The sequence below is a fragment of the Limanda limanda genome, chromosome 14 (assembly GCF_963576545.1).
Source record: "Limanda limanda chromosome 14, fLimLim1.1, whole genome shotgun sequence".
Taxonomy (NCBI): Eukaryota; Metazoa; Chordata; class Actinopteri; order Pleuronectiformes; family Pleuronectidae; genus Limanda; species Limanda limanda.
Window position 1 is genome coordinate 18,880,325 of NC_083649.1, and position 22,603 is coordinate 18,902,927.

Sequence of the window (22,603 nt, forward strand, 5' to 3'; positions counted from 1 at the left end):
AACTCATTAGAAAAACCTACCAGAAGCAGTCCAACACAATCTGGTGCCTCAGAATTGACCTTAGAGTTCGATAAACAACCTCACTGACCCAAAGTCAACAAAACCTGAGCCCCCCCTTGATAGACCGCGTGGATGTGCACCACCAAACAAACTGGCTGCACAAAGTAATTCCAGTGTCCTGAAACCACCCACGTCCACACCCACTTTGTGAGCCGGTCACACCTGCAGTGCATTTACCCCACTGACACAGATTTATGTCCTTATGGGCTTCAGGGGGACAAAAGCAGCACAGACGACTTCATGATAAGGACGGACCTTCCTGTCAGGAAGCTTAGATACGTTTCCTCTTGGGTGCAGATCCATGTGTGTGTATGTGTACAGTAGGTCATTGGATAGTATAAGTAACCTCTAGACACAAGCAGTCAAGGATAGATTCCCAGACTTTATGAGTAAGCATATACTGTATGGCACATTAGACATATTTCAGCTGTGGAACACCCACTCTCCCCCCTTCATATAAGCAATCACAGCATTATTGGCTACACTGAATATGACCCAAGATGGAAATAAAGAACATCACATTAAAAAAAAACATAGATTTTATGACACTCGATGGACTATACAAGATTGAAGTCTACAACTGATGAAGAATAGTCATTAAGACCCTATTTCTTTCGAAAACACTGAGCAAAGTTAACCTGGACTCAATTTCCAAACTCACATGTAAAAAAAAAAAAAAAAAGAAGCACCCTTGGAAATACAGCCAATTTAAAAAGCTGTCAAAGATTTTACTCACGTAACAAATGTGCTCAATTAGAGCAGCCCTTATGAATAAAAGAACAACCCAAATGCCATCAAATATCTGGCCTGGCACACTGTCTTGAATCCAGACTGAATTAACCAACTGTGGTGCATGCGGTGCTTTTTGGCTTTTTTACGCTCAAGAGGAAAAGCAAATTCACAGTAAATCGTGTGAGATACCACACTGGGTGTCTGGATGCGCTTCAGCCGTGCGTCCAACACGCTCCAGATCACAGCCCAGTCAAGCTTTTCTCATGCGTAATGAGAGACCAGAAACACTTTCAGTCACAACGTGTAGTTCTCGGTGCAGTGCTGAACTTACCGTGGGTTTGGGCGTACAGAAGTCCACAGAGAAATAAATACTGTAGAGGACCCATTCTGGCATATTGGCCCCGTGAGCTATCGACGCATGAATTCCCTCCTCAAGCTCCAGAAAAAAAAATACAAATAAACGATCTATGAATCAGTTATCACTTTGCGATGGTCGGACGAGTCAGGTCAGTGAAGTAAAACTAGCGAAATCAGCCGCTGGAGGAAGAAACCATCCTCATCCACATGTCCGTCCCTGCTCCCTCTCTCTCCCTCTCTCCCTCTCTCTCTCTCCAAGAGCGCACCAGTAATAAGCAGCGGTCGGTCTCGCGGACACGTTGGGGAAAGAAAAAAAAAATTCCTGCAGTCACAAACATCACCGACGCCCAGAGACACCCCGGTTACTGTCTGCGGTCCCCGCGTCTGACCGCCGCATTCTCCGCGCACTTTTTTCACCGGCTCCGACCGCAGGGGAACGCATCCATCCTGACGCGGGACAGAGTTGGATGAAAAGACGAGGAGATGGATGGGACTGAGTCAGTCAGAGGTGAGAGTGACTGCACGGTGCGGCGCAGCAGCCCGGCCCCTCCTCTCCTCTCCTCCGCTGCCCTGGGAGAAACTAAGCAGCGAATTTAACGCACACATATGAGGAGGCTTTTACTTAAATCTACTTTCCTGGTGAAGCTGATGCTCGGTGTAGACACAGTCCTTCCAGCAGGATCACTGGATGTTATTTTGCCGTTGTGTTGTTCAGGTTTTCCTTGATTTATTTTACTTTTTATATCGTAAGAGGACAGATTAGATGTTTAACATTGCATTTGGTGTGGGCTTATTTTGATGAGCAATTCTGTTCAAATGAATAGCAAATATCATAAAAAAGAAGAGTCTTGTCCTTTTGTTTCTTCTAATATTATGGATATGCAACATCAGGAAACAGTTTTTCTTTTGAGAAAGAAAAAGTAAGGTCTGTATTTATATGAATATATGTGTTCATATAACACTTCTCTAGTCTTCAGAATCAGAATTCTTTTATTTGCCAGGTATGTTTGCACATATAGGAAATTGACTTGGTGTCATTGGTGCACTGAACATAAAACAACAATATAAAAAAAAACAACAATATATAAGAAATAGAATAAAATAAAATAGAATAAAGTAGAATAAAGTATATACGCAATCAAAGCGCTTTACAGTACAGTATCGCCAATCCCCCACACAGTTGATGTGTGTGCAGCATGTTCAGCATGACTTATGTCACAGCCATCAAAGACAATTTGGGTTTCAGTATCTTGTCCAAAGACACTAACATCAAGGTTTAAGTTTGAAATTGGAAGGACCTGTGATAGGAGCCTGTGGAATTAGGGAAGAATACAATGGGACATAAAAGACCCAATCAGCAAGCGGTTGTGAGTGTTGATTTTCATTGTTTCCTCAACATCTGTGTTTGTTTCCTTCCAGACTCTGCCCCCAAGTTTCAACCTAAAACACAACTAGCAGCATCTTCCAACTTCTCTGTTTTTTTGTGGCTCTAGTGTTGAAACCACGCATTAAAAGTCAACGTCCACGTTATTGTCAATTCTGCCATAAAGGACATAGATGGGATTGAAATGCCTTTTCTCTATGTTCCCTACTGTAAACATATAAGTAAACAAAACATATAAGTATGCAAAAACAGAGGATATAAGTACGTAGCATATTAAGCACTCAAAACCTAGTACACAGTACAACGTAGTGTGCAGTCATAAGGCACCTGGTGGATAAGATGGGAAAACATAGCAATGTGAATGTGGCGTAGTCCTACAGCCTTAGCTACCTAGATGTAGCTTTATTGGGGAGGCTGGGATGGAACCGCCTACCTGCTGGCTGGTGGACAACCTGCTCTGCAGATCCACAGCCACCCAAGTCCTCAGCTGATGCTCAGCTATAACACTGGAGCCATTTTGTTTGCCCAACAATCAAACATCCCTCCGCTCTGTCTTGCACGTCTGCTCTCAAAGAGTTGATGGATCCTATCTGTGTTAGTAGTTCTTTGTTATATTTTAACCTTTAACCCTTTATGTTCTAAGGATAAACCATTCTGCCAAAAACCACAACGGGGGGTGTTGAGTTAAACCATTTAAACAAAGCTGCCCAGTTATGTCGACTTGCATTTTCATTTTCCATTCATGGTTGAAAAAGCTATCACAAAGGTGCACAGATGTAAAGAAATGGCACTTTGCTCCCACCCACCGCCTGAGGTGCTTTTCCCACCTTTTCGTCAATACTGCTAAATATTGTCAATAGCATTATAAATGCTGTGCCTCGCAGTGAGATTAGAAGGAGACGGGCTGTATCGGGTGCTATTGATCCAGAGAGGGGGAAATTAAACCATTTTTGACTCTGTGTTCAAAGCAGCGGATCGAATAATAATTGTGGGCGATGGTTAAATCCAGTCCCTATGAAGAGGGTGTAAAGTGAGCGCAATCATTTGGATTGAACAGAGCTCATCCATCAGAGGATGTTGTTTTCAGTAGAATTTTCCTGTCACGTTGTTCTCACGGCAGCAGCTCGGTTTGTGGTGACTCAGGTGCCACTTTCCTCTCAATAACTTTTTGGTGACGCCTCAATAGGACACAGTTTTAACAGAACTGAAGAGCGGGGATAGTCAAGTGGCATTTCAGGTGTAAAAAATACCACTTCATTTCCATTCCTGGGACCACACAATGCAGTGACGCATTCAAACCACTCGTCACCAGTGACTGTTTCTCCGATTTTCTGCTGACGTGACCGTAACCCATAACACTTCCCTTTTTTTTCAAAGGAGGAGATGATGAATTGGCTTTTCAAGAAATTAATAACCTTTCAAAATCCATCAAGGTGAACTTAATGATGTGAGAAGGAAACTTCAAGAACGTGGTAACAGCTAATTGTAGCAAATGACTCGACTGCTGTTCCTCATTAGAACGAAGAGTAAAAGACGTGTTGGTGTTATTTTCGTCTCTCACATGTTTCTCACAGAGAACCTGGAGCAGTAGGAAATGGTGTAAATAATAATGCCAATACTGCGTTACCAAGGATTAGTGATCTGAGCATCATCAAGTGACACATGTGACAATTAAGTATCATATATAGTCATGGAGGCTGACACAGTATATGAGCATTAGTCTTTATGTATAATGTGTGTAATGGAACACATGCTATACTGAAACCATTGAAATCTTACAGATGTTGGGATCTTTGTACATATTCAACTAGAAGGGCACTCAGTGGAGCGCAGACCTCCGTCAAGACCCAACAGTCCCCTTACCAAACCACATTTAAATTCACCAGAACCAGATATTTATTTAGATCTGCACCAATTGCACACATTCATAAATATCAAAATATGCCAGATTTTCTTCATCAATATTTATGAAATATTATCTGAGAAATATTGAAAAATGCACTTTCTTGCAACGTTAAATAAAAATAAATTCCTTTACCTGACCCATGATCCAGATCTGCTTCACAATTTTTAGTAGTAGTAGTTGCTTTATCGTGCTAACTTACTAACAGACAAACAAACGTACAAACACAAAAGTAAAATAATAATAATGTAGATGACACAGCTGTAAGGTTTTGGAATAAATCACTGATCTCATGAGATCCGGTTATGCCAGTGCATGTATTGCACACAATTAAAACCTGATCATATGTTACGAAGATAATGTGTCTCATTGTTGTATCAGTATCCATTAACCATACAGTGTACATCCAGTTAACATTATTTATAAACATCTATTAGTATGCCACCGTATTATCTTACATCTTGCTTCTGCATGTTAGGTGTTGTTATTAGAGAAAACCCAGTTAATGGCTCACTCCTGGGGCAGCTGTGGCTCAGGAGGTAGAGCGGGGCATCGGCTAACCAATAGGTCAGCAGTTCAATCCCTGGCTCCACAGTCCACATGCAAAAGTGTCCTTGGGCAAGACGCGGAAACCACTAATTGCTCCTGACAAATAATGACTGGCAGACAAATGCATGTAGAGGCGATGTATGAAGAGATGTGTGACCTGTAGTCTAAAGAGCTCTGAGTGGTCGATAAAATGAAATAAAGTGCTACATACATGCGGCCTGGTTAACATTCACAAGTGCATTCAAAATCCCAAATAGTATTTAATAAGAAAAATGTTGGAAATGAATAAAACATATAAGATGCTCTTTGCTGCATTAAAATAGTATAAAGTCAGGCAACACTGTGCAGTATCGAATCAAAATGTTTTTTATGTTTTTCCAAATTACAATACTCTTAATAAATACCATACAGAAATAAGTCACAAATATGAGTGTGTTAGTTAGTGTCTCACTTTTGGATGAGACACAAATTAATACACACCCTCTGAATATAGCTATAGTAAAAATAGGAAAGGTTCTTCAAAGCAGTGAGATGAAAAATGTCATAAAAATAAAGAGACGGGAGGAAATGGCATGTGGGATAAGGGATTGCATAACGGCATTTGATGTCTATAGCATAAGGTCAAGAAAAAAGAATGTGCATTTATTGAGTGAGGTGGTTTGATGTTAATCTTTGATGCCGAATAAGATAAGAGGCAGTGAAAGGCTCCATCTCTCATCACACACACACACACACACACACACACACACACACACACACTGATGGAGAGAGATGGACATGTTTCCAGGCAACGTGGGATTCTGCAGCCTCTCTCACACAAACCAAAATCAAAAGGGCTACTGCCTCTCATCAATCTCCCTCTCTCCCTCTCTCTCTGTTGATCACACATAGGAGACAGTGTCAAGGTCACAAGTTTCGTCCGCACCATTACCTACTCATAACCGTGTTTGTCCAAGCCAGGAGTGTTGGAGGTAACAGATGGTGCATGTGACAGTGTGTTCACCACCAGGTCTGCTCAGCCTCAGTGAGAGTAGACGGAGTCGACATGTGTCCGGACGACGAAGCCCGACCCTGCACACGAGTGACAAACCTCAGTCTAACAGCTTAGGGTGCTCAGTCCACTGAAACACGGCCTTGGAACTCAGACCAGTGATCTCAGTAGCTTCAGAGTATCACACAGCATTCAACTATAACAACCATATCATTGTTTTTTTCGGACACTTAATTTTCAGAGCTAACGATGTAAATGGTAAATTGGCCGTATTTATTTAAGTGCTTTTCTAATCCTATCGACCACATTAATACACCATTCATTCACATTGTGTGAATGCTGTGGTGTACAGTCTCTTACCCAAGGACATTTCAGCATGTGGACTGGAGGAACCGGGGATCGAACCAACGACTTTCTAGTCATTTGGCGACCGGCTCCACGCCCTTTTCCACAGGCGTTATAATCAAAACAGCGGTAATGTTGTTTGTATTTTCCATTTGTTTGTCGTTTTAGCAGCGTTACCACAAAACACCTGGTGGGAAGATGTGGTAAAGGTCAGGAAAAAACTACCAAGTTGCAGATCCAGGAGTCTGATCCTGGAGTTTTATTCACTTTCTTCGACAAATTGAGGAGAGAAAGAAAGGTCGTTTTTCAACATAAGTGTGTGCAATTTGCTGCAGATCCAAATAAAAAAACCCACATCTAGTGAGTTTAGGTATGAGCTTTACTGAGAGATATTCTAGTTCAATCTTGTCTGGAGGTCAATAATAGCACTGAGCTTTGTTAACCTTCAATATTGTTTTAGGTAACAGACAAGCAGAGGGTCCCTTTTTACCTTGATAGGTATCTAAGCATGTTATAAGATATAAAACATTCAAATAATTAACTGTACATTTTAAACAGCACTCCTTTACTGTACACCAATATCTTGTCTGAACAAAGAAAGCCACAAATTACAGGAAAGAGAAAACTATCCATATCTTATTCTATTATGGGCTACAGCTCCACTTTGCAAAAAAATTTAAATCAACATTAAAACCAGTTAGTGGGGCATTGAGAGTGTTACCGGTCATGGATCCAACACCTTATGCTGCTGGTTTCAGCTCATAATTTTGTCTGAGTCATTCTGGCTCTCAAATTGCTCCAGATGACACATAAAATCCAATGGTAGCGAGCTGTAAATGAACATCCGTTATAATTTTGTGTGATATTGCATTTTATGACTTATCGGCAGCAGTAAACCGTGGTTAGTTTCTGCCTCGCTCATCTTCCCTTTTATTCAGATTGGCTGAGCTCCACAATAAATTAGGATGATGTGTAGGTGTGGTTCGATTGCTGGAAGGGAAATGTGATCTGTGCTTCTTAACGAATAAACCATGAGGGAGTCAGGAACTGCAAGTTGGCTGCAAGATGGCTGTGAATATTGGTGCTCTCTGTAAACACTGCAAACACAACACCCTTGAGTCGACCCTTGCACCAATTCATGAAAATTGATGGTAAAATGGTAAACTATTGCCCAGGAACTGTATGACTTATATCCTTTTAAGTCTAATAGTTATGCTAGTTGTCTATATTCCAATTGAGGTTCCTCTGGTTCTGAAGATATTCGTAACCGAATAGAGTTAACCATCACACACCAATGACCTGGTTCATGGGCATATCAATTATTCATATTTCTTTTGTCTGAAACGTTTGTTTTCAGCTCCTATCTCTTAAGCCACCCCCCCTGATAAAGCTATGTCTGTTCTGATTGGCCAGCTGACCCACTCCGTCGTGATTAGTCAACTGCTACAAGTGCCTTTAGGAAAAGTAAGCCTCCACTCTCACTTAACCTGGCTTTACTAGGGGATGCACCAGACCAGCAGCTGGGCGTGGATTATGCAAATGTAGGTCACTGTGATGTCACATGAAATCACGATGGCGTCAGGCACGACTGGCGAGACGTTTCAGGAGCTTCATAGCAACGTTTTCTCTCGGGAATTGCAGCTTCCTTTGTAGCAGACCTTTGGCTTTTTAACTTTTGAGAACACAATACAAACCATATAACACAAGAGAAAAGGGGAAAAGTGAAAAAACAATAAACATTCTCCTTTGAAACTTGCATCCAATTTGCTTGATTTGGAAAAAAATGAAAAAAATGATTACACTCTACATAGTCTATCAATGCTTTTAAAAAACACAAACATAACAAATATGTCTTGAGCCTGGTTCGCCAGTTGTTTTTGTTTGCTGCTACAGATGACAGTTGCAAATGTGAGTTTTCACTACAGTGCACATAGTATGCTGTGTTATTTGTTTACAAGTACCAACAGTTTAAACTGGGCTATGTCAACTACCACATGTGTAGAGAGCTTTCTGTGTGACACACCACCTGTTTAGGGACAGAGGTCTTCGTTCATTGACCTGGAAAGTTGCCCCTTGTCTCTTTGAGTTTGTGAAGGCAGGAAGTGACCTCTGAACCCTACAGGAGGTGGACACTACTCTAATGCCTGCACACTTCAAAACAACATCCATGATAGAACATCTTCCACTGCAAAGAAAGATCATTTGAAAAAAAAACATGCACAATTGTCTCTACCATGGGGGCTATTTTGAGCTCTTGTGCTACCGTTGTTTTCAAAACGGTCCTTCACATCTCAAACCGTTCCATACCTCTTGAGACACTTTTGAAGTAACGTTGAAAGGACTCTTAAAATCACATCACAAGAATGTGTCTTCTCAAGAGATGGAGTTCTCTCTCCTGGAGATGAGTGGTGCTGCCAATGCATTACTATCACTCTCACCGGAGAACACAGTGCTTCTTCTGTGTACCTTCACGCTCCACAAAACACCGCTGAACTCCTGACACACCTTGCCAGAGTGGAGGGAGAAGGGCCCAATCCCACCAACTCCATTTGAAGGCTTTCAAGGTGAAGGCTCCATTCAGCTTCTGGAATAGGTACTCAGTGGGGGTGGGGGGGAGGTTATGAGATATTGCTCTAGTGATATAGACGTGGAGGGGAAAGAAAAGGGTTTGTGCTTAATCAGGCGCAAGGACATTTACACCATTTGTTTTTCTTCTGGAAGAGCAGAGGGGGGGAAAATAGAAAAGGAAAACAAGGATGGAAATGCTGTGAGCAATACACGGGAGAAACCCCAGGAAGAACTGTGCTCTTAACATTTTCAAAATGGCAGATAATAGACTTCCCCCATGCGTGTAAACATTGCATTTCCATAGAAATGGCCTCTTTCTGGGTCTCGGAGCGGTAGTCACGGGTGAGAGAGTCATGTGGCACTCACCTCTTAATCTTGTTAGATGTTTCTAAAACGGTGGTGGCTCTCTGGTTTAAGAGGGACATGAAAAAAAGAAGGCGGAATAAACTCAAAGAGAGAATTAATCTGTAATGGCAATTAAAATTCATTTTTAGTACTTATGGTTATTCTTATCAATCAGACATGCCTTATTTGATTATGATTGTTCTATTGATAGGTGCAATGACAGTCTGCAGATCTGATGCCATGTTATTTCCTTCTGTTTTAGAATATTTACTATTGCTCCATTTAAGGAATTGGATGAAACAATAAGTTTGATATTAAATGTATAGATATTTACAAAGCAAACTCCACATTTATCATTTACATTCTTGTTAATAGATGTTATAATAGACAATGCATCTATTTTATTGTCTTCCATCTGCATGTGTCACATGACTCCTGTGGTCCAATTATGAGGAAGTGATCACGCCTAATTAAACTAGGCTACTTTAATTAGCTCAGGAGGGATAATAACCCAGAGATTGCAGACCCCTGGGCACATAGGCAGTGTGTGAACATTTTGTTTTTGGGAATTTTGCAGTCTGGTTTAATAAAGAGAAATCATGTTTATTTAAATTTGACGAAAACTACAATCTTCCCTTACCAAAGTGCTATTGTTGCCTCAAACTAACCCCAGGCAGGACTGGGGAATGAACCCTGGTCTCTGGTGTGACTGTCGTGCTCTGTGCACTGTGCACCTGCTACCCACCACAATCTCCTGCTGGTTAATCTTCTGCCATTAATAAATGTATATGTAGCCTCTGACAATATTCTAGTTGGCTATTACATTTCCTGTAAAAATATTTTGTTAAGCAGTTCAGTTGTATAGAAACATAATTTCACACAGCAAGGGTTGACAGTTTGGGGCTTTTTCATTAAATATATCAATGCAACCAATTCCTCCAGACAACTTTGGCCTTGTAGGAGAAGACAAATTTTTCCTTGTGCGACTGGTCCGGGCAATAAACCAGGAAAAGTAAATATTACTGAGGCAGACAAATACAGGCTTCTGCATCATCACTGTCTTTTGTCATTGTCAGTCAATGGTTGATGTTGTGTAGATTGACACAGAAATTCTATTGAATTATTTCTCCTCTACACTGATACTTCTTCAGTGAGGCAGCACAGTAACCACAGCAGGCCTCTGCTAACCAGCACAGTTTCAGTCTACATTCTTCTTTTTTTTCGGACTCAAATGAAGAGACCATGACCTTTGACCTTGGACTACAATTCATCTTTAAGTCCAAGTAACAAATCGTCAAAAAAGCATGAAGCATGTTTGGTGGCCATAGCCTTGACATTTGATCACCATAAACTAATCAGTTAATCAATGAGTTTAAGTGAACATTTGTGAAATAACTCAATCATCAATACATTTTTACCTAAACACGTTCATGAGGCAAATAAAGTGTTTGTGAGGTCACAGCAACCTTGACCTATGACTAATAAAACCTAATCAGTTTATCCTATGGCCAAACTGAAGAGATGTCACCAGCACGGGAGTTCACTCCTGGTTTAATATGGGGCCCCATCAGGTCCCCTTTGCCTTCACCCCCCCTAATTCTCTTGAAATGCTCCTGTCACCTGGGAGCTCACGGGTGAAGATGTCAAGGCAGAGTGCACCGAGATTGCGTTGGATCACTGAACCCCTCACACTGCAGAGAGAGAGATTTTCAGCTAAGGAAAGACAGGCTGCACATTACCATGAGACGCGATAGTCCACGGATTCAAGTGAGATTTATACCACTGCTACACTACTGTCATAAAAGGGTGTGTTCTAGCCAGGTTCATAATATTTGTCTTGCTGGTGTAGTAAACAGCTGGTGGTTGGGTAGGGGGGGGTTGTTTGGTTCTGCTTGACTATCTGTAAAAGTCACTGCACGCGCTGTTGTGTAGTAATAAGGTAAGAAATGGCTGCTAGACATTGTTTCTCATTCCACTGCAATAGGTGAGGGACTTGATTCATCGCTGTGGCATCTGTCTGTGTGGGCACAGTTTGGAGCACACAATTACTCAAGAACAATACATGCCAGAAACCTAACACCCTCTGGTTCCCCATAAAAACATGTTGAACAGTCCTCCACAGTAGATGGGCTGATTGGATTTTGGAGGAGGGCTTTTTGTCACATACACTTTCATTCCATGTGAAGAAAATTCATTCATTTTGCATGACTCTCGGTCGCAGGAAGCACTTCCATTTCGGAGTCCACAGTCTCTCGTGGATGAATGTGCAGGCTGCTCCATTAATGAGGTCATACGATCCAAGCAGGAGAGTTCAGGTGTGTCAGGAAGTGGGAATAAGAGGGACGGTGAACTTGACCGCGGATTTCGTGCATCAGTTGAAGCTCTTGCGTTTCCGGTCAGTCTCCCGTCTGGCTCTGACCTATATGGTCCCAAGGTTTCTGGGTTAGTGACCGAAAGAATGAGATTGCAGATACAAGTGACAGAGGCTTTCTGCCCTGTGCCTGTGTGACAGTGTGAGGAGTTTAGTGATCCACAAGGACCTGAGCATCAGTGCTGCTCCTTCACTTTGGCAGAAAAAGCGATGGCAGAGCAGGTTGACTCCTCAGGGGCTTCACCGAATCCATTTGGGAACATAGTGAAAACTGTGGCAGATCTATGATTTTTCTAAATCAGGGGTCACACTATATACAGGGTTTGGGGTTATACATCCAACATCCATGCACTATTTCTGAATAAAGGAAACATTTAAGTCTTTCCATGTTTTCTGTTAGCAAAGCCACACATAGTTGAATGCATTTGATAATTGTCCTTCGTTCAAGCCTATCTTGTTCTCTAAAAAAACAACACATTTTTAATGAATGCTATTATAATTGTTGGACTTTTTTTTTTGTTTTTACTAAACTGACAGGACAGGACACTTCAGGTGAAAACAAGATTTCATTAGGGGCCAGAATCCCCCTGGCCACCCACCTCGATCCAAAATGAGCATAAAAACAATTACTTCTCTAATGGAAATTGAGAGAGGATACTCTTCCCAGAAAATGATCATGGAAATATTAAATGCTGACGCTTTCTGGCTTGCTGACTATAGGAAATTGGCTGTGGTAATGGGTCAGACAAATTATACCTTTTCACAGTTTTTTTCCTGTCAGGTGTAATAATTATTTTCTTCTTGTTTTTTGCGGATTTAAAATACCTGCAAAGTGTTATAAAGGCACCTCCTCTCCCCACAGAAGACCCTGCTCCTGCAGCTCCTGAAACAATTGTCAGGAGTCCAGCTGATACTTCTGGGGAATTGTGATGTCATTTGAAATCCCCCTCCCAACATTTGCATTATGCATGCAGTAGCTAGTCTGGCACGCCCCAACTCAAAGGCAAACAAAGCAAGAGCAGAGGCGAACGATTACTTTACATGTTAAAAGTAGGCCAGCCAATCAGAGCAGATTGGGTGTTATCAGAAGGAGAGTCCTAAAGAGATTGGAGCTAAAACCTGAACATTAGCACATGAAAAAATGTTCAAATAAAACCCTAAATCAAAGTGTATGAATCTTAATATGGGGACAATATGTCTCTCATTCAATAGTACACACACCCAACTGTCTATGCGCACTGCCCGACTCGCAAACTGTGTCAACCACTCTCTCTCTCACACACACACACAAATGACTCCAATGATTCCTCACCTAATCTGCCCTAATGCACCATATACTATAGTCTGGGTGCAGCGGTGATAGATGTGTGATAGATATGTGATGGATGTCGATTACTTCATAGTTTGGTCGAGAGATTATTGACAACAGGGACATAATAAGACCCTAGGGAGGGAGAGAGAGAGAGAGAGAGAGAGAGAGAGAGAGAGAGAGAGAGAGAGAGAGAGAGAGAGAGAGAGAGAGAGAGAGAGAGAGAGAGAGAGAGAGAGAGAGAGAGAGAGAGAGAGAGAGAGAGAGAGAGAGAGAGAGAGAGAGAGAGAGAGAGAGAGAGAGAGAGAGAGAGAGAGAGAGAGAGAGAGAGAGAGAGAGAGAGAGAGAGAGACTTTTGCACAGTGTCTCTTTCAGTTATTTATTACTTGACAATGACCTTTACCAATAACTTGGTAAACGGCTACAGGACCACGTCTGTCTCTGAAACAATGTCCATCTTATTGATTTTATTAACAAGAGCAAACTCAAACCTAAGCGGAAATGGCCTGACAGAATGATGCTTGAAATATAGATAAGTATATTTAATCAACCTCTCCCATTGTGTTTAAATCCTCAAAGTTTATGTGGGTAAAGATTAATATCAGTTTGCAGTTATTTATAAAGTAGGCTAATATGATTGATTCTGACTGTCTGTTGTCCACATCTGGTTTCTACTGTATGACGAGCTTCTCCTTCTGGTCATTTAATCTTTGTAGCCACACGAAGGCAGCAGGACTCGCATTTCAATTCATCTGCAGCCTCAGGCCACTTCAGATCTTTAATGTTTTGTTTGTTTTTATTGCGTTTTACTCTTGAAATGTGTTACTGTTTAAATATTTTAATTTGCACAGATGTCTTATGAAGATGGCTGCATTTCTACTTGGTGTTTACAGAGACAAGAATGAACAAAATGAGCCTCAGTTGTCCTTTCTGGAATATTTGAGTTCATACAGCGAAAATTCTTGGTCTAACGCACATGCTGACAGTCAAACTAAGAAGCTTGAGGTGAAAGAAGCAGTTCAATATTATACCAAATGGAAGGAAGGAGATAGCAGTCTACATCACCACAAGTCTGACAGTACGCCCATTATCCTCATGAGATACGATCTCCCAAGGTTCACCTTATCACAACACCAGACACAGGACGGCAACTCCCAACACAAAACATACTGCATCTAAAGCCTTTCTGCAGGTCAACCATCTGTGAAACATAGTTCAGATCAGGCATAATATAAGTCAAACACCAGTTTAAAGGAATAACGGGTAAGACATTTCCTCAGTTACAAAGCTAGGTCTTTTTCATCCCATTTCGCTGATTGATGTTACAAGTTACACTGAGATAAAGTCAAATGTAACTGAAAAAGCATTAGATTGATGTTACATGGTGTGTTCACATTATGTTACTCTGCAACATTCAGAGAACAATATCTTTGAAATCTGATACTTTGATCCACTGGGTTGTGTGCTCAACTATATCTTGGCCAGGTGCAGGAACATTAGACTGGAAACACTTTATAATTCTGATACGATTAAAAAGTTTGTTGGAATCAAAGTTCTCAATGCGCACGTACACACGTTTTGTTTGGTTGGGTGCTAGTTTAATGTAATTGGGCAAGTAACTATTGCTAGGGAGCAGTGAACATTTGACTGCTGATTAGCTATAGGCTTTGTCATTTAAACAATGCCCATGGGGAAGTGGAGGGTCTAACCAAACCTGATTTACACAACGGTGTCAAAATGAGGACACCTGCTAAAGGAAGTTTATTTTTATTACACCCACACATGACAATGGTTTATGGTTTACATTAAATGTATTTGATGGCTTTGGTCTCTTCAGCTCTGACATATCATATGTTTTGTTTTACTCCATTTTGACTTCATACTAGTATTTTTTTAATACAGAATCTTTCAGATGCAATAAGCCCTGACAATACTGTAGCTGAAGCATTATATTATCGTCTACCATGTGCCTAGTGAAGACGGGAACACAGGGATGAGATGGCGCTTAGCTTGCAGGTGACACACACACACACACACACACTTGGTGTGAAAAATTCTATACCCAAGGCTCCAAACCTTGGAGGAAAAAAGTGAACTAGACAGCTAAACACATATGGCTTGTACAGCGTTGTTTCTTGTGACACAAATGGCAGCCTACACAAAAGCCTTAGCTAACCTACCATTACTCTGACACTTGCTTCGGCACAACACTGAACCGAGACATTTCTATACTCACCATTCATTTAAAAAAAATATGTGGGGTCCAGCGGGACTTGAGAAGTTATATATGACATATTATAATAACATACCTGTGCTATAGTTTCATAAATAGTAGTATGTATCCCATTAATAGGCAGATCAATACAAAATCTGCTGCTGATTATCACATTTTTAATTGGTTGAAGAAACCCAGCGGTACAGTGAAAGAGACAGCTCACAAGAACGCAAAAAAACACAAAACAAATGCAAAAGCCACAACACAGCAGCAAAAGGTTGACCGAGGTACGGAACTCTGCTCATTTCATTGTCAACATCATGTGTCTCTCACTTAAGTTGTAGTTGTGTGTCCGTTGTGTGGCGTCTGCGTGGCTTCATGTTTTCTGTTAATGTGTTTGTGTGCGGTACGGAGAGCATTGAAAACTGAAGTGTTCACTGCGAGCGCACACTTTACTGCGTTACTTAGCCTACACAGTTGTGACACTGATCTTAAATGTGCAAGGTTGAAAGAAGAGGATAAAGTAAGAATACGTGCATATGACAGGGAGGAGGATGTCACCTTCACATAAATTCTGTAAAGCTTTCAATTTCAGTGGCCATGTTAGTGAAATGGGACTTTTTCAATATCTTTCAATTTCTGTTGTAACCTTGAGCACCATAGCACAAGCTGTAGTTGCTCTTTATATTACATAAGGTGTGTTTTTTATTGCTAATGGGCTGTTTTAAAAGGGATGAACAGCAAATTTAACAATGCTTGTAGAATGCATTGTCGGATTTGCTCTCTAGTTTAAATGGAATCTCATTTTACATTTTTATTGAAATTCAAAACATGCGTAAAGCTGAATCTGAATTTAATTGCTATTGCTTTAAATAATTATACAGTCACAAAGCTCTCAAATATAAGGTATTAACCTTTACAGCAGTGTAAGTGTTCTCATCAAACCAGACCTTGAGAAACCACCACATTGCATAAAAAATAAAACGATAAAGAAAAGCTTGAAAAACTCATTTATTTATACTTCCTGTTATCTTCTCATGTTTTTTCAGTCAGTTTCAACATCCGACTCATTTCTCCCCATTGATTTGTGGATGAAATAATGCAGACACTGATACACATATTATCAAGACCATGCAAACGTTGATTATAATTTACAATCAGTGAATTATTGTTCCTTGTGCCAGGAAAGATGTTCATGAAACAATGTGACAGTAGTTGGGAAATAAGCTGCAGATATTTGACTATTGATGACCATTGAATGAAAAGTTTAACCCTGCTTTATATCCGTCTACATTTTGGCCAGTTTAGCCTGTTTTTATGCCTCTACACCAGCTACACCAGTGGTCGGAGGCATTATGTTTTCAGGTTGTCTCTACGTTTGTACATATGTCCGTCCGTCCCGTTAGATGTGGTCAAAGGTCAAGATCATGGTGTCCCTCTTGAACATGATATCCCAAGTCTGCCTTTTTGGAATTTCCTCAAATTTTGTCCAGTTGTCACAAGGACTCAAAGATGAATGGATTAGATATCAACATCAAATGTCACGATGACCTTGCATGAGTCTGAAAAGAAATGAACGTCGACTGAAACTTCAGTGGTTGGCCGAGGCATGCAACCGCAGGGCAGTGATTCTAAACTTTAAAGTGCATCTTTGACAACCTGACTGTACTTCACAATAACACTTTTATAATAAGACATTGTCTCCTTCTCTATAGCTGCCAAGGATTAATTCCTGCGTGAGAAAATGTGGAGCAGAACTCAATCAGGAGGACCGTGATACAGCTCGGGGCTGGTGGACAGTCAGCGGGGGAATAGACAGGTCTTGGTAGATCTTCATTAAATAGATCAATGTCCGAGAAGAAACTCATTATTTGAAGCTAACTCAGGTAATAAACTTAGATTGATGAGTGATTTCGTTTAGGGGGGAAAAAGGGCACTTGTGAGGCTGTCGGGCTGAAAACATCCACGTGAACACGAGACAGTTATCAGCCCATGAGAGGCTCGGCTGCCTCTGTTGGTATGGGAAACTGAATCTACGGCATAAATCTATGCTCCTAACTCAGTTAATGTTATAACTTCATTTGTCAACTATAATAGTAGAAGTAGCTGCATGTACACTGATGCCTCAGCGCTGGATGGCGGAGGCAGCTTCTATGGGTGGCCTCGGTGAGAGAGAACACTGTCAAATATCATTAATGTTACATGCCAACCCTAATACTGATTAAATACTGGCTGAGTGAACTCTTGTAATAAGTGAGAGCATTTTTTTTCCCTTTACATAAGACTGTTGATTTGTATGATGAGTGATGGAGGGGATGTTTGCGAGAGGTGATGATAATATGAGCAGGCAGATGGATCATCCCTGTTGTTGTCATTAGGACTAATGTTGTATTACTGTGTTAAAGTCACATACCTGACAACAGAAAACTCACTGCATGGTCGAGATGATACAAGCTTACTTATACTTTTTCATGTATCTGGCATTTTTTAGGTAGACAACGAAAGTTATGAATCATTGCATTTTTTATTATGTTATTAATTACTCAGTGATTCAACTGAACAAAATGTAGATTTATTAATAACAATACTTTTTGCAAGACTGCTTATACAAGGGCACTGACTCCTTTACTTTAAGATATTGCTGGCAGTGAGGAGTGGGACCCTGAATTACTATAAATTAACTATAAATCTCATTTCAGGGAATGTACAATAAATGTAGAAATATCCTTTTCCCACCATCAACAACTGCTAATGTTAAAGTAATCAGTTATGTAATCAGTTAATGGCTGCTCTTATTGGTTGTACTCACAGCGATGAACACACAGCAGCGTTTCCCATTAATTATCCAGACTGTGGCGGCTCGCCACTTTCTAATTTGTCCCGCCACACTTTCATGATGAACCAAGAATTTGTTTGTACAGATCTCTAATGTGATGTGTGAAGCACTATTTGCAGAATGCTTGCTCATTCTGTCCCTCTACCACGTGCTTATGGTTCATATTTTTACAGACCTCAGGGTTTTACCTGCAGTTCTCGCTCTCATGCATGAACATACGTTTCACTCTTGAGGCTATGTGCCTGTCACTGGAATGTACTGCACATGTGAGTGACCTTTGTGCATGTGCATCCCCGCTGCCTACATAGATGGAATTAATTCAATTAAATGAATTCAAATTATGATCCCTGCTTAATGTTACATGAGAGGACGCAATCTTTTACACATTACTGGTTCTTGTATTTATTTATCTTTTAAAAGGAAGCTCCTGATTCAGAAGAGAGAGATGATGCAAAAATCAGCAGCTCAAACATTAATGTTAAATTAACACTAAATTGTTAATTAATCCGATATTTATGCTTGGACAAAATGTATTTACCATAGTTGGTAAATTGGTAAATTAGTGAACATTTTCAAATGAGCATCTGCTCGTCTTCTCATTAAATTTGGGTTCTCAGTTGTATGCATGTACTTAGTTTTCTCTTGTCAGAATAAAGAGCAAATGGGCTCAGAGCTGAGCGCCACAGATGGAGAATCTTGGAGTATTGAGAGACAGACGAACACATTGTTGGTTTAGTCTTTGTGGAGTTTGTTGACAGTAAGAAGAAAATATTTTAACCATCCACAGACACATGCATGAGGAATATTCAAGGCAGTAAAGCAATTCAACACAGTTGTGGGTTCATTTACATTCTTTTTTTCCAATTGAATTATGTATTCAAAGTTATTTCTTCTAATGTTGTCTTAGTCTTCTGGTGTGGTGGGGTAGGACAACTCTTCTCTGTGTATTTAAATTGAGTTTTTAGTTATTTTTTTTAACTTTGATTTGGTTTAAAAAACAGAACTAGTTTCCTGATTGCTTTCAACAAGGAGGTTATGTTTTCACTTCTTGTGTTTTGATATATCTTTTTGGTTTGTTTGTCAGCAAAACATACTGAATGGCTGTCTATGAGACACGGTGGAGAGACAAGACTCCAGGCAAGGAGGCTGATGCAGGAATGTCTTTTATCACTGTCTTATTTCTCAGGGATTAATTTAAAGGATATTTATGTGTCAGGTGTGAGAAATTGGATGCAGATCCCAATAAAATCTTGATTTAGCAGATTTACATGTGGCTTCATAAGGGGTCTGTTGGACCTTGACAGAGATACATGCACTCTACTGAGTACCATTCCAGTTCTTTATTTTAAATTGAAAATTTGACTCAAAATTAATAAATACTCCAAAAACATTGTGTTTATTAATTAAATGAAAAGTAACTAAAACAAAGGATTGTGATTTGGAGTTGAACAGCTGTTCAAGCTTGAAGTTAAACTATTTGAGAAAGTCAAGAAAATCCTTTATTATCCATCGGTTAAGTGTTTTGCACTCAACCGTCCAAGGTTTCACTCGTCAGCAACAGTTAGAGTTCTTGAATGCTCATCTACAGTTTCACTATCCAATCTCAAACTCTTTGCTGTGTACACAGAGCTGTTGTGGGCAGATTGCAGAGAGAAGAAAATCTCAGCACAAACATTTGAATGCTTGTCTAAGGAATGGCCTTTGTTTGGAATAGAGCTCTGTATATACAGTGAGTGTGTTTCAATTTAGCCTTTATCAATCGCATTTTCAAATTGCACTTTTGGATTTGAGTGAAAACAGGAAATTTAAAAAAAAAATTTGTTGAGTTTTTTTTATTACTGTGTATTTTATCACTCCCAGCGAAGCAATGAGGAGACATGAACACATGAATTAGAAACAGGAAATAGAACTGTGACATTTTTGCCATGGTTTCCTTGGTTTTATTGAGCTTTGTATGGAGCTGTTTTAATGGCCTGGTAATGTCTTCTGCAGTGGTTTAATTGTTTAAATTAGCTCACCAGCTGTTTTTTTCCATCAACCACTCATACTCACACAACAGGAGAACATGGAAACACATTAGTCTACATTTGGAGTATTCCTACCACTATGGATTTGCCATTCGTCCATTCATATCAAATTGCTGAGTTCCTCTTGCGCTCTACAGACAATGATATAAGTAAAATGAAACATTATTGACTATCTGTGACGGTTCTGTACAAAGCTGGGACTCAGATTCAAAAGGAAGCACGGGAGACAAAAAAATTGGTACAATATAAAACTTTACTTTAACCATCCAGAGGTCACACAGGTTTAGGGAGTCAGAGAAGCAAACAAGTCCATTCAGGGAAAAGGCACAAAATCCAAAATCGGTAATCCAGGCAGAGTCCAAAACCAGGCAAGCAAACACACGGAACTTAACGCTGAAGAGCATGAAGACACGGAGGACACGATGACAATTTGGCAGAGGGTGAGTGGACACACAGGGTATAAATAGGGAAAGCTTAACAACAAACAAGGTACAGGTGTGTGGGGAAACCAACAGGAAGTAAAACTAGACACTAGACACAAGAACCCAGACAACAAAATAAAACAGGACGTGAATACAAACAGAAACAGACTGAACAGATTATTATACCATCGTTGAATTCTGACAGTTGAGTGAAATGAAACTAAATCATTTGAACTGATTCCCTCCTGTCACACTGATCAATCAGGGTTAGGATAACTGTACTCAGGGCATCGTCATGGAGATGGCCAGGACCTTCACTTAAAAGTGAGAAACCGGAGGCAAAGTGGCTGCAAGAGGAGAGAAAACACGTCGATTGTGTTCGTACATCTGCAAGAACACCTGCTCAATTATTCACAAACTAATTAAGTAACATAGATTATCCCAGACACTTGCCTAAGCAGTTGACCAATCACAGAACAACCGGTGAGCTGACTAATCAGAGTGATTCTTGGGAGGCGGGACAAGAGCCAAAATGGAGTATTTCAGACAGAATGTGCGAAGAGAGATATAATTTGTTTTTTGAACATGACAGCATTCAAAATTATTCTAGCAATGTGCCAAATAATAAAAAATAGGAACTTGTAAATTACCAAATTTGGTAACAATTTATAATAATGTCAATCTTAAGTCATTTATAAGCCTTTAGTTAATGATGAACTCATCAGATGATCATGTAGAAATCATTATTATATAATCAGCATATAATTTGTTGATGTATCTTAAATCACTTGTAAGTAAGCACAAAAAACAAATATAATCAAGGAAATTTTAAATGAGTTGAAAATAATTTGTTTTTGAGTGACTTAACCTTTATAAATGATTTACAGTGAATGTAATTTGAACTAAATACTTTGAAGACTTACTTTGTCATGTTTAAATATTCAAGACATCTTCCCATTTTAGTAGAAATCATCTATTCTACTCAAAACAATGCACGAAAGGAAAAAAAAAGAAATGACGGAAGCTGTCAGTGTCTCCAGCAGCGTGTGAACACTTGTTCACTCAGTGCTGTTGTTTCGCGTGTCAAACCGACAGGAGACACGATGCACAATAGATGGCACTCTCAAGCCTGCAAAGATGCAAAGGAATATATCCTACACATCTGCATTCATCCCCCAGAGAGGTGATCTACACTGTACATCAAGGCAGAAAATATGCCTCTTCTCAGATCATTCAGAAGAAGATGTGCTCTTCACATACATAAAATATGGTGTTATCTGCGGCAACGAGAAAATACTCCCCCGCTGTAAGCTCACCTCCGGTGGTGAATTATTCTATAGGAAAGAATCTGCAGTTTTTCATGAGCTTGATATTTAAATGAATACAGAGTAAGTCCACACAGCCGTCCACTGACAGGCATATTTTGAAAGCTGTGTTTACGGAACACACACGCTGGACAAACAATACGATTTTCTTGCATATTTCCACCGTGCTCTGGTCTGAATGCTCAACTCAGTGGTGGGGGTGGGGATCTTGAAGGGGTCTGCAGGAAGAGATCAGCACGGTTGCATGAAAAGGTGAATAGTTGGGTGGCAAAGCCAGGGAAAGGGGGTTGTCTGCTGAATCTACACATGCAGCCACTACTAATAAGGAGTAGCTAAGCCTTTAGTGAGGCTTAAAGCAGCTTACAGATGGAGAGGCTCAATTTGGCTGCAGTATTTCTTACCCCCCCCCCCAACCAAAAAAAAACCCTAAAATCTTGTGAGGCTTAGCCATTTCTTCACATATACTGTACGCCAGACAGAATGAAATGAAATCCAGCTCGGTTGAAATGCATCCTCCGCCGCCTGCAGCTTAGGTTGAGCACTTAATATGTAGTAAAGGGAGCTTAATTGGAAAGGAGATGTCGACACTTTCATTGCCGGCTGATGAAATTTTACACAATGTTAACATTAATGCAGGTGAACCATCCACATCCAGCCGTGTCTCCGTCAGATTTAATTTTCTCCCGCTGATATATGTTTGAATTCAGATTAAAGTTGGCGCTGAAGTCACGCAGATGAGCCGCAGCATCTTATCATGGTGGAGAGGATGTGTTAAGCCTAGTAGGTAACAGTGAATCAGTTATCAACATTTAGAAAATAGTCAAATGTTAATATTCTCACTCATTATTATTTTGTTAAGTAGAC

General features: G+C 40.3%; 1 protein-coding gene across 1 annotated transcript in view; it reads right to left on the reverse strand.

Moving 5' to 3' along the window:
* The window catches only part of LOC133019376 (roundabout homolog 2-like), an 88,167-nt gene extending 86,989 nt beyond the window's left edge, over nt 1–1,178 (reverse strand). Inside the window, exon 1 of the mRNA XM_061085828.1 lies at nt 1,124–1,178. Within this exon, the coding sequence (XP_060941811.1) occupies nt 1,124–1,178 (55 nt within the window). The remainder of the gene's footprint in view (nt 1–1,123) is intronic.
* Nucleotides 1,179–22,603: the final 21,425 nt, after the last annotated feature.